The 13,487-nt window shown below is 39.9% G+C and overlaps 1 protein-coding gene across 16 annotated transcripts in view; it reads left to right on the top strand.

Moving 5' to 3' along the window:
* LOC110395657 (centromere protein J-like) overlaps positions 442–13,487 on the top strand; it is a 100,944-nt gene continuing 87,898 nt past the window's right edge. For 11 of the 16 annotated variants that reach the window (XR_002436559.1, XR_002436556.1, XR_002436552.1 and 8 more), the window contains exons 1-9: positions 443–794; positions 1,600–1,911; positions 4,384–4,480; positions 5,558–5,803; positions 6,388–6,483; positions 7,807–7,945; positions 8,501–8,606; positions 10,089–11,472; positions 12,615–12,720. Coding sequence is in view for 7 of the 16 variants with exons in the window: in XM_021390318.1 (XP_021245993.1) it covers positions 1,672–1,911; positions 4,384–4,480; positions 5,558–5,803; positions 6,388–6,483; positions 7,807–7,945; positions 8,501–8,606; positions 10,089–11,472; positions 12,615–12,720 (2,414 nt within the window). In the remaining 9 variants the exon portion in view is untranslated. Of the gene's footprint in view, positions 795–1,599; positions 1,912–4,383; positions 4,481–5,557; positions 5,804–6,387; positions 6,484–7,806; positions 7,946–8,500; positions 8,607–10,088; positions 11,473–12,614; positions 12,721–13,487 lie in introns of all 16 variants that reach the window. The other 5 variants (XR_002436560.1, XM_021390319.1, XM_021390320.1 and 2 more) reach the window with 5 other exon arrangements.

Raw genomic sequence — 13,487 nt, 5'->3', positions numbered from 1 at the left:
ACTCAGTACCCAGATTTGAAAATCTTCTCCTTGCTAGCAGCATCAGAGAGGCTTCCTCTTCACAATTCTTTAACTGTTCTCCAATGGTTGTGGTGCTAGAAGCAAGGTATGAGGTTGGAGAGACTCTTGAAAAGCATCACTTGTTTTCAGAGCGTCTTTCATAGCTGTCACCTTGTACTTAGTCACTTATGTTTTGTAGAAAGCATGACCAGGTCATGGAACTTCCACGCCCTTGGCACAATACGTGATATCAGTAAGCCAGAGCACTAACTGCCTCAGTATCACTCCTCGCTAATGACAGTAATCTTCTTGCTGGCAGCTGCTAACTGCTCAGCATTTGAACTCTGTATCTGAGTAGCATGAGTAGTGAAGTGACTACACCTATTTCCTTTTTCTTTCTTTCTTTTTTTTTTTTTCACTCCTCTTGAAGATTCATTCTGAATGGTTCTCATCTTAGTGCCCAGGCAGCCTGGACTTCAGTTGCTTTACATTTGTAGATTTCTAAAATGTTTCCAATGGAACTGTAGATTACTCTATAGGGAGTATAAGCCTGTAAACATCATGTATCCTAGCTACACATGAACTTGGTAGGCTGCGTATACATCTTACGTAAACCACTTACATTAAAGTAGGATGAGGGCATTAAATCAAATTCTTGAGAATGAAGCCGTTGGAGAGTTCACATTTCTTAAAGAGTGCAAGTAAACGATCTTGAATGCTCCCATACCAGACAGCATGAAGAAGCTTACTAGTTTCAGCTGCTGAAGTACACACCCCTATCCCAATCTTTTAAGGTAAGTAGCAAGTACTTATCCCTTGTTCTGCTGCTCTCACTCCTACTGGTCTTATGGCAAATAGATACAAACTGTAGTAGTTTTATCTTTTTGAGATCAACGTTCTTATGAGCTACTTAAACATCAGGTGGCTTTCTAATGATGCTTTTTTTTTTCTCCGCTCTACGCCATTTGTGTTCTCTTGTTTCCACCTATTCTCCCCAATCCCTATTTTTCTTCTGCTACCTTGGCCATTAAGCTACATTTTCTAATCTTAAAGGCTAAAGATTTAGCTAAAAGACAAGGACAAGTATCTTTGACTAATGCTTCTTTTACTGTTTTCTTTTTTATTGTAATAATAATCTAACATCTGTTCCTTTTCTTGTCTGAGACCTTACAATTAAATAACAAGAAGGCAATAGCACTTCTAATCCACTGCAACTGACAGAAATATTGTGATTTTATAGTTTTCTATATTGTGTGTATCATAGCTGTGTTTTATATATGTGTGTATATATATACGTATATAAAACAGTTTCTGAAGTCAGAAGATACTTTGCCTTCAGCCTGGGCTAAAAAAACAATCTCTTGGATAAAAGAAAATAAATTAAATAACATCAGACTATGGGATTTACCATGCCATTATAACACATTTGCTTGTGGTGGTTTTTATTGCACATTCTTAATGTGGATTTCAGAAAGCAGAGCATGGAAGCAGATGCTTTTAAGGAAAAAGACCATATGTTATAGCAGACTGTAAATGATCTAACAAACGTGGTATCATCTTCCAACAAAATAATTCAACAAAATAACTCTTTATCCTCAGCTTTGGTTGACAACACAAGTGACTCCTCTGGTAAGCAGTGTCCACTTTTAATACAGTTTGGAAGCCAGCACTATGATGGTCAGCAGTAATGACTCAATAGGTGACTTGGGCCATGAGCAAGATATTCTACATGCAAGACAATTATGTTATTTGGCCAGCTCTGATTTGCTTCCTCACAAGTTGGCTTGCAGCATAACTGAGGCTGGAATTAATGATGCACGTGACACCGTAGAAACAATGATTCCTCCTCTGCTCCCTGCCTCAGAGCCTGGAACGAACCAGGGTGCTCCCACTGACAAAAACATGGAACAGGTTAGTTTGCTTTAAACAAACACTGAATTTATAATTGCATATTTCTGATAGTTGCTGACCCTCTTCAGGTAGAAAACGCTGCTAACACCTATCTCTGTCTGTAGGCAGGAGGCTGTACTGGCTGCCAGTGGGAAGTGGATCATAACTCTGTGACTGATTATGTTGCTCTAATGGATCCATGCAATAAAGTTCATTTCCTGTGATACAGTTAATCACTTTTCCCCTTTTTCACTGTGCTGGATAGTTTCTGCTGTCTCTCTCAATTTAGAGAAAAAGTTTGGATATTCTGGCCTCACATGTAATGATTATGGGGTGTATTCATATTTTTATTTCTCTTTCCATTAGTCCTCTTCCTATCCTCCATCTATTTTTTTAATCTATTTTTTTCTTTTTCTGTCTCATTCTCTTAGTTATTAAAGAGAGATGGACATGAGTAACCAAATTGCAGCTCTTCCAATGAATGTTCCAAGTGTTTCTTAGGAGATAACAAACAATACAATGTCTTAACTGCGCATGTTAAATGAACTCTTTTCTGGTACACTTGAATTATTATTTAGGATGCATCTATGCTGCCAGTCCTCAATCATTTATCTACTGAAGTTTTATCGTAATTTTAACCTTTTTTTTTTTTTTTTGATGATGTTATCAAAATCTATTTGTGCTAACCAAGCTGCATTATATATCTTGCTGTAAGCATATTTCATCTCAGGGCTTCTTCTCTTCTTACTGTTAGCATTACAGCTACATGAACAACAAGAGCTGGGAAAACTTTTTTGTTCTTCAGTCATAATCCAAGAGATTTGCAGTTGGGCTGTGTCTAGGCAGTAGCTTCTTGCTAATCTAAACTCCCTGTAAGTGAGGATTGTGGTCTGTGGTGCTGAGGCTGCCTTGGGATCCAGTTCCCCATTTCTTTTATAAAGAAGATGCTTATAAAACTGGTCAGGAGTCCTCATTACCTTATCTCTAGACTAGCTCCCAGTCTAGTGAATATTTTTGGTACTTTGTCTATAGGGTTTCTTGCTAGTTTCTTCCAGGATGACATTAAATTCAATGACCAGAATGTATCCTGTTATATTCTAAATTGTCAACAATTGGGCATTATTTGTTCTCTGGTAGCCTCTGGCACTTGAGTATCTGAAGTACTGGAATTGTTCTTAAAGACTCTGGAAAACAAAAAGTGAATTTGTGACTTACTTTGTTATACTGTGCTTATCAAGCGATACCAGATGGAACTGTTAGAGTTTAAATTATTCCTTCAGGCAAATCTTGGGAAACTCTAGGCACAGCAACAAGATTAGGTGTCTTTACATTGTAAGTTTCAGTTCTGTAAGAGATCTGGCACTTCATAAGAAAAAATAAAGCAGAAAAAAAGGCCCGTATCTAGCACATGTTGATTGTTGCTTTTGCTTAGACACCAACAAGTAAAATCAATATAGACAAAGGCACTGTTTTATCTTCACACCACCTGAGCACTGCAATTTCTGCTGACAGTTCCCAAATTCTGGGGGGAATTTTCTGTGTCCAATGCCTCTGAAATTTCGGCCTGAGTGACCAAATTAACATTTCACAAACCTCTCAATTAACCAAATTGTTTATGATTTTGGTGTATTTTTTAACAGGCAGAGTGGAAAACTGGAAAGTAAACTCAATATTTGATTTGATTTTCACATATGTTTTGGTATTTTCTCTAGTTTATGGGTTTCTATCATTTTTGTTGTAATCTTGAGAAAAATTCCTAACATTTTGTTGCCATAGTTTTTTTATTATTTCTATGTACATTTCATAACATTTTATGTTGCCATAATCTTTTATTATTTCTATGTCTGTTCAACCATCCATATTTGTGAAAGAAAAGAGGGAAAAGTTTGGTCTTAAACTTGTTCTAAATTTCTCATTTCCCATGATAAAAAGAAAATGCCATTAGATAGTAAAGGAGAGAAAGTAAAAATAAGAGAGGATGCTGTTCAGATCAAAATAGGTTTTCTTTCTTTGTGTGGAAAGATATTGCAACTGAAAGAATTTTGAAGCTTCTTTTCATCAACAGTTCTAGTAGTTTCCTTTATCAAATAGTTCAACCAGCCACTGAATGTTGGACTGGGCACATTTTAAAGTTTCTGACCTGACAGATATCAACTGTCTTGATGCTAATCAGCTTACTGGTGCATGACACAGACACTTCCTGCTCATATATGCTTTAGCTTCTGTGTGGAGGAAATCCTGGCACATAGACTAGAATAAAATGCTGGCTGATGTGAGGCTGAATAGGAAAACCTGCTGAGGCACATGCTGCCCTCACTATCAGTATCCCCTCTGAGTTGTGAGATGGCAAAAGTTTTTAAATGCAAATGTCAACATTAAACAGAATGTACACTGTAAGAAATCCCTAAACCCAAAGGCCAGATATCGTGATTCCTTCTGATTGAAAAGCGTTTAGAAATGTAGTTTGATACTGTCTCTTCATGATATTTTCAGACCGCAGGGCAGGAGGATGGAGCGCTGAGGCTGCAGATGGAGCAGCTGCAGAGGCTGGTGGCTGAGCAGCAGAAAATCATTGCTCTTTACAACCCAGGTACTTGGAGAATCCCTCCTGATGCTGCAGCACCCTTGCCTGCCTATATTTGTACTCCAGCAGTGGAATGCAGCCGTTCCCTGAAGAAAGAGGTCTCGTGGTTGTTTTCAGTAGCTTGGGGCTCTTCCTCTGGCAGTCAGGCTAAAACTTTTATTTCTCCACATAGACTTCTGCACAAGCCGTAAACCTCAGAAAATGTTTCTTTCAATTTTTCACTTCAAATTACCAGGAGATGCATGAGGAGGAGTCTTTTATATTTAATAACAGACCTCCTATACAGACTTCTTTTGAAGTACAGATTTCAGACTTCTGCTCTGCGCCTGGAGCTCCTCCTGCCCCCCTCTTCTGCTGGCCTTGGTATCTTCAGGGCCTTTCCTCTCCTATTTCTCACTCCTCTCTCCCAGCTGCTGTTGCACTGTAGTTTTTCCCTTTCATAAATCTGCTCTCCCAGAGCACATCCAGCATCACTGAGGGCTCAACTCTGGCAGCAGCAGGTCCCTTTGGAGTAGCTGGAGATGCTCTGATCTGACACAGGGCAGTGCAGGGCTCTGCCACAAAACCTTACCACATAAGACCGATACAGGATTATTTTCTGGAAGCAACAAGGCTGGGTCTCTTGTCCCTTTGCAGGACTATTTCTATCTTTTCCAGTTCTGATAAAATGTGTAACCATTCATCCAGAACAAAAAAGGAAAACATTCCCTCTTTTACAATAAGGGCTGCCTCAGAGATGCTTGGCAATACTTAGATTTTACCTGCTAATGTGCTTAAGAGGGCGTAGGGGAAATATGGGTTTTACTTGCTCAGGTGTACTTTGTAAATTCTCTTTAATTCAGCATCTCTGTGGCATGGGGTAATTTTGGTTATGACTGATGTGCAACAAGCACATTTTAAAATTAAAGAAAAAGTATAAAACAAAAGCATAATTTCATTACTTCACTCTGACCCTGGAAAACACCGGGGAGCATGAAAGCAACAGCATTGTAGTGCAGTGCCAACTTAGCACAGACTTCCAGTTCAGTGCAAAGCAGTTTTCCTAAATTTCTCTAATTTTCCTTCTCTGGTAATTATTTTTAGGCTTTTCTGTTTCTCCTGGGATACCTTCCCATCTAGTAGCCAAGATGTCACCCCTTCCATGCTTTCCTGTTACTTCAACTCCTCCCCAGTTGCCATCAGAAAATTCTTCACAAGTTGAGAGCTCAGAATGCTTAAAGACCTCTCTCTCAGCAACGCGACCTGCCCTGCAGAGCAGCTCTCCACCACTGGTGCCAAATGAGAGTGGTTCAGAAATCTCAGGAGAGCACCTCCAGCTGTCAGATTCAGGTGGGTGAAAAGCACTGGAAACCCAAATCTAAGGATGCTGTGCAAATCTTCTGAATTTCTGCCCTTGCTGGTGATTGTTACTGGCTTTACTGAAGGGTGGAGGAAGGCCTGGTTTTTATGGTGGTTTGTTACAAAAGCTGTGAAAGTGTTTTAATTTCTTTTTTTTAAATTTCTGAATCACAGTGATCCTGCTTCTGATACTAACAGAGAAATTGGGCCTTGTAGATATATATGGAGCAGAGGTCGTTAAATTGGAAAAAGTAAGTCATATGAGGTAGGGAGTAAGGTACATTTAGGGGAAGAACCATAAAATGTAGGATATGGATATAGCATACAGAGGTGAGTAAAGAGTGTGTGAGAAACTAAGGCTTGAAGGTGCAGAGGCCTCAGTACATCAGTTTAACACCTGACTGGAAGCTTGTCAGTGCACTTGGCTTTGAAATGTCCTCCAGCTGATCGTGTGCTTGATGATGAGGCTGAAAAGAGCCTTGCTGACCATTGTGACGAGGGTGTGTTTTTAATGCTGGGAACATAAACAGGAGCACACCAACAGCATGTCTAATGTCTCCAATTCTTATTTAAAGGGATAAGCACAGAGCCATTTCTTCAGTGTACTGAGAGCCCCACAAGACAGCTTTCCAGACATGATACTCAAGAAGAAATCAGAATGGAAAACAAAGGTGAATTACAAGGCTGCCTGGACACTTTTGCTCTTGTCATGTACTGGGAAGAACTAGTTGCAAATTGCAGTGCTGGGGCACTTCCCCCCAGTGACATTCCCATTTCCACTTCTCTTGTAGACAAATAGATAGGTAGAATTAGATAGATAAATAGATTGTCTAAAAGACCGGATAAAGCACAGACTCACAGATGAGAACATAAGGAGGACACATGGGTTCTGCATCCCTTGCTGGAACCAAACTGCAGTGCGTCCTTCAGTTCTTCTACTACATCATAGACTCACAGAATCATTGAGGTTGAAAAAGACCACTAGGATCATCTAGTCCAACCATCAACCCATCATCACCATGCCCACTAACCATGTCCCTCAGTGTCACGTCTGCCTTTTACTTGAAAACTTCCAGGGATGGTGACTCCATCACCTCCCTGGGCAGCCTAGTTCCAATACCTACTAGTCTACAGCAGGAGACTGAGTTGCAGAAACAATACTTCTTTATCTGTCATTGGACTGAAGATTTTTGGTATGTGGCTGAAAAAGCTGAGGGAAGAACATAAAGGTTTTGCATCACCTATGTCAGTGCTCCACAGGAAATCACTTCCATTAAGTCACTGAAAAGAATGGGTTTAAATGTTACCCCCCGTACTTCCTCAACTAGATTGAGTCATGAGACCTGATAGGACGTTGCACGGTTTTGTGTTGCAAGACAGTGTGTTGCCAAGGCCTTCACGAGCACTGGGCGTGCCAGTGTCAAAAAGCGAGCTGCGTGGTTTCCGACAACAGCAACAGTGGGTGGTGTGAATAAGCCAATAAAGGCACTTTCCTGAAATTGACAGATCAACTTGAGTTATAGAGAAAGTCTCCATTAGCTGATATTTAGAAAAATGATTAAATGAAGTGGAACCCTTCTTGTTGTAAGGAACACGGGCAGTAAACCTAAATGGAAAGATGGACAAATTTGCACACTTCTGTGAAATAGAATAGAAAAAGCACAGTTAGAAGACCTCTTGCCTACAAATACTGCTATTTAAAATGTTTAAAGAACTGACTTGTGGATTGTATGGTCTACAGATACAGAATTTCAGTGCTGTCTAGAGATGTGTCTCCATCGTAATATTCTGCAGCGAGCACATTAACTATGCATTACAAGTCTTTTGAGGCAAGGGGTACAAATCACCATTTCTTGTTTCATTTTTCCCAGATGATAGGTTTGAGGATTAGTAGGTGTGGGTTTTGGTTTTTTCCAATTTAATTTAAAAATATTCTTTGAAGTATTTTCAAACTTGCATAAGTTGTTTTCACTGACCTTTTTCCTGTTGCTTAGATAACAGTCAATTAAAAGGAAGCACTTTCCCTGAAACTTTTTCTGCAGTCAAAGAAGAACAAACAGAACAAATGAAGGAGATTCCTCTATCTCCCTTCAGCACAAAGGTAAAGATGAAGACTGAAAACCTAGGAAACAGGTAAGAAATGATTTTAGTCAATCAAACTACAAAAGCATGTTTTTGTTGATTGTAAACATACTGTATGTGTTATATTTGCAACACAAAAGCTTTTTTCCTTGCTTGAGAGTGGAAGGCATGCTTGGGCAAAGACTGGACAAGGCTACAGACAGGCAGTTGATCTACTTTATATAATAGGATACTGGTTTATGCAATTTTCTTGCCTTACCTGTAGCTATGCTACTGTGAGTCTTTGATCAGACAGCAGATAAAATTTCTGTCAGCAAAAATGCCTGAAATATTTTTACTTTTGACTACTTTCTATTTTCCATTTTTAAGGAGAAACTGATACCAGCCAAAAAGTTTGTAAAGGCAAACAAAATTCATATTTACTTTTAACAGGATGTTTTAAAGAGAGTCTTAGGTGACAAATAACACCGTACATTTTACTAACATGTTCCATGTTGAAAAAGGAGAGAATATTTCAATTCTAATCCCAATAACAACTCCATGAGAATTACTGAATGAAAGTTAGTTGGAGAACATTACAAATAAGTAACTTTTTTCCTTGCCTAGGCCAGTCACAGCAGGAATTGATGATAGACAGAAGACGTCTGGAAAATTTATTGAACAACTTCAGGTAGACACTCGGCTGATAGAAAAACAGGAGCAGAAGCAGCAGGTACTGTGCCATTGGTGCATTTACTTTGTTTTTGATGAGTTCTCTTGGACTTGGAGGTTGTACGGGTGCTATTTTGGCTCACTGCATAACAGCACATTTTTCCACTGTTCTTTCAGATGATATTAAAAGATTTTTCAACACCACCCACCCCCCCCAAAAAAAAAAAAATTGGAAAAGACCCCATCCTCATGTTATTGGTATATAAGAGGTTGCATGGACCATTTATTACTCAGTCACAGTTTCCACTCTCTCCCACTTTATTATTCTCTGCCCACATACATTCTGGGACACAATTTGTGCCTGAGACTCAGCTTACTTACCCAGCTATGTTAGACCTCAAGACTGATTCTTTTGGTTTCTTAATACTGACCATCTCCAGATTGCTGGCTTCTTTTTAAACTCTTCTGCTTTTTGCCTTTCACAAAGCTATATCAAGTTAAGCTTTAGCAGATCCAGTTTAAACAAGTAACCTCACTGATTCATAGCATATTTGTCACAAGATTAGAAGCAGGAATGACTATAGGCAGTGTGAAAGTGGCATTTGATGCTGCGATATGGATGCTTAGAGATTAAGACAAGTTTATGTGCAGGTCCGACCTGGCAGTTTCAAGTTCTACTGACTTGTGAACAGCTGTTCTACAAAGCCCAAAGGCTGAGATACTTTGTTCACTGGGGAGACTTTTCTCCTTTTGTCATGTCCTCCTTCTGTCTTTTACTCTATAGGTGTTCAAACTAGATAATCTTTGAGGTCTCTTCCAACCCGAGCCATTCTGTGATTCTCTGATATCTCAAATAATAGCTTAGGAGCATCTCACAGGTTGTCTTGTCATTGTTCCCTGTGTTAATGGTTAAAAGTTGAGAAGATACTTTTTTCTTGTTGCTCTTTGTGCCAGACCTGGCAATAGTTAATGGCCAGAGTTTCAAATTAGCTCGGAACTGGGTAACTGTTCTGTTAGAGGCTAGTCAGTACTTTTAACAGCCTTAACCTTAATACCAAATACAATAGGGATTTCTTCAGCAGAAACCTTTGGGTGTAAGGTCCTGCATTATTTTAGGCTTGTTGAATTAGAAGGAAGAGGTACGTTTTATCACTCAAAAATTTTCCCTGTCTCACTGGGAAAATAACATTTTAGACTGATGCATTCATATATTTCTGCCACATTGTACGAAACACTCAAACTGCCTTTAAAAACAAAGACAAAAATTCTCTCATCTTTGACCATTCAAACACTTAGCACTAAGTGTCTTAAGTGCCTGACTCTACTTGGGATTTAATGGAGGTGTCACGCAGTGACTGATTTTAAAAGTTCTCATACCTTCCCTGTAGTCTCCAAGCTGTTATTCAAGCGCTCAGTTATCCATAGCCAGTTACTTTAAGACTTCTGGTATCTCAGCTTTTTCAGTTAACATAAATATTTTCCTTTCTGATGAATGAGTCTCAGATTATGACTGTCATTATTTTTGGTGTTTTTTTTTTTTCAGAGCAAGGCAAAAGTAACACCTCGGAAGAGTTTTCTGAAGCGAAAAGAATGTACTGTAAGGGTCAAGAAAACTAAACAGAAGCCTTTAAAAGAAGTGAGCAAGCATTCCAGAAGAACTAATATGGAGCACCGGAGTCTTTTCTCCCAGCCTGGACAAATGGATGCAGGGATACTGCAGCCAAGGGAATGCCTTCATGTAAATCTGCAGGTCGGCAGCTCTGTGCATGTGGGTACGCATGGAAAAAAAGCAAATTGTGTTTTAGCTGAGAAGGAAATTAAGGCTCAGACTGACTGTGAAGTGCAAGTACTTGAGCAAAGTGCAGAAGAAAAAGTAGTGGTTAGGAGAGATGAAGATGCTTTTGGCTCACCTCATATAAAGTGGACTGAAATCCTGAGCTCATGTCCTGAAACAACAACAGAAATGAACCTACCATTAGGTGGGGAAAGGGAAACTAATCACAGGGATTCTCTAGAGCAAGCTGACAGAACTGATGGGAGACTTGTGAAGGGTACCCTGCAAATAGGCCTACATAGAGCAAATCAGCTTCTGCAGGGTGAGCTCGCAGAGGAAGAAAAAAGCCCTTTGGAAGTCCTGCAAAAGCATTCTATGCTTCAGGATCTAGAATCAGAGCACATCAGGAAAGCAGAGTGGAGTGCAGTCCCTGCATTCACACAGGGCCAGAAGTATGTTCAGGTATGCCCACAAGAACTTGTTTCAGGGAGCCAGAGACCAGAAAGCAAAAGAGAAATCCATACTGGTTTTAAGAAGGTCAATGATAAGATCATAAAAATTACTTGTAACTCGCTTGAGGCGGTGGAGCAAGGAAGCTCATCCTTGGTTTTGCAGCAGGAGAGGCAGAGGGAGGGAACAGCTGCCGTGACACGGCGTGTTGAATCTTCATCCTGTGAGTCAGGCTGCTTATCCTCCAACAGTGATGATGACCCCAAGTCTCATTGCACTCAATATCCCTCCCAGCAAGGGCCTCAGGGAGCAGATCATTCTGACAGACATTTGGACCTCTCTGAAAATGATTATGCTAGTGATGAGCCCAGTGAAACTGAACATATGTCAGTGAAAAAGTGCATCAGCTCCTCCTCAAGGAAACAAGATGTTCAAGCGCTCTCAAGACAGCGAAGTCTCTCTCTCAGCACAAGCAGCAGTGATTCCAGCACTGGAGCTGTCAAGCTGGAAGGGAGCAAGGCTCACTCTTCTCTTCAGCGTTCTGTATTTCATCTCACAAAAGCCAAAAGGAGAGAGGATGAACCTGAATCAAAGGCCGGGCATGTTAAAAGCCGTGATCTGACATCCTCAGTAGTGGCTTTTGGTATTAAAGGAACCCCTGCAGTGAAGCAACCACAGAATAAAGTGTCTACAAATGTGCTAGGTAAGAGCTACCTGAGTTTTCATTTCCATTTCTTTTTGATATGGAAAGTAGATTTCTCTTAGTTTATGACTCATTCTGTTTATGCTCCCTAGGTATATGCCCACCTCTGCTGGTATTTCTCAGTCCTCAACTGTTAAGAACAGAGATTAAGGGAAAGAAGTACCTGCAAGCCCCTAGTAATGCTTGACTCTCTATGTCACTGGCCATTTTTCCTGATTGTGTTACTTAGAGATGTAGTTTCACGCTCAGAATTTTGACCCCGGGAGACTTGTGGAAGTTTCAGTAAGTCCCTGGATCCAGTGCTAGAGTTTCTGGTAGCATATGTATATTCACCCCCCCCCCCCCCCAACTCTTGGGAGTGAGAAGTTCTCGTTTTCTATTTACCCTTCTCAGAGACAATGCGAGATACACAGGCTGGGCAAAATAATTTCTCACAATTGCTTATTTTATTTCTGAGACAGAGAGAGCCCAGTATCAGTGGAAAATGATGATTTCCTATGAGCATCTTCTCTCAGTTTGTCCTGGATAGTGTCACAGTTCTTCAGCCATAAATCCTCCTATTCTTTTTTGGCCTGGTCGTCTTACTTTTGGCAAAGAATTGGCATCCTGCTGAGGAAGGATTTAGACCTTTTTATTAAATTGGTTCTTACACTTTTTTCTCAACTTCCACTGTAGGACTTTACCTCCTTCAGGCTGACTCCTCATCCCCAAAGTACTGGCTGTCTCTCTTTTTTTTTTTTTCCTTTTTTTTTTTAGGGTCAGTCAAAACCTGTTGTCTTTCCTGCAGTAATCACTGGGGAAGAAATATTTACTCCTAACGGCTATCAATTACTCTGCCACAGATTGCTAAACTGTTTCAAAAAGACTACTCAAGGCCTCTGTAAAAGCTAGCCTCAAAATAAGGTTGAATTATCACTCGACAACCACATTCACGATAAGGAATTCAGCTGCTAACACTGATATATCCCCCCAAAACCATTTCAGTTATCATGACCTGCAGGGCTTGGACTGCACTGCTAAGAATTATGTTGGAGTCTGAATACTTGTGTAATTATTCTCTGATAAGTTAATTCTGCTTGACAGATTCAGCAGTGAAACTTACTGCAGTTATGCAGCCGGTGCTAACATAGATTTCTTTGTAGAAGAAACCCAGAACATCCTTTCCAGAGGGTTAGAAACTGGTGTATATCATGGAGGAACCCTTCCTGGAGTGGAAGAAGAACAGGACAAAGCAATGCATTTCTTCAGGTAAATCTATATACATAAGAAACTGATTTGAGTGTGTCGTGAGGCCAATGCTTCCATTGGGAACCTTAAAATCAGGTTGCTAAATGCGTAATTAGTAGCTAGCTTTGTTTGAAGGGCATCTCTGTTTTCTCTGAGAACTGAAACACTTATTTGGATGCATAGATAAAAAGTAAGGAGCCTAACCGAAGGGGTCAGCTCTGAAAACCGCTGTACAGTTTGAGTCTTAAAGCCAAGTAATGCCAAATGCTTTGTGTAAGTTGCTGGATGTCTTCAGATTACACTGAAATCTGTAAAAATCAGAATAATTTGTGTTATGGCGTTAGGCTTCTGTTGGAGTAAAGTATAAACTTCCCATGTCACATTCACAGCAGGGTACTCTGCATTTCCAGTTATCAAAAGTGCATACCATGAGACAATGCCAACAGCATTATTATTTCAGAAATATCCATCTTCTGAAGAAGCAGAAGTGCCTTCACAACTATATCTAATTACAGGTAATACAAATGCCTGTAATAACAATTCAGCAAGCTTACAGACAAACCGAATGTACACATTTATTTTAATGTGAGGAAAACTCTCCGGAATTGCTGGGCAGCATCTACCATAAACACAGGAGTGATACAGGAGCAATTCTTTCCCTTTTCACTGTTCTGGTTCTTAACTAGTGCCAAGAAAGAATAATTTATTGATTTTTATTTTAATAATTAATGCAAACTAAGATATTATTTTTCACATGGGCTTGTTCGTTCCTCTTGATTTCAAAGACA

This window comes from Numida meleagris, chromosome 3 (assembly GCF_002078875.1).
Source record: "Numida meleagris isolate 19003 breed g44 Domestic line chromosome 3, NumMel1.0, whole genome shotgun sequence".
Classification (NCBI taxonomy): domain Eukaryota; kingdom Metazoa; phylum Chordata; class Aves; order Galliformes; family Numididae; genus Numida; species Numida meleagris.
The sequence above is the reverse complement of the archived record's forward strand: the minus strand, read 5'-3'. Positions and strand labels throughout refer to the sequence as shown.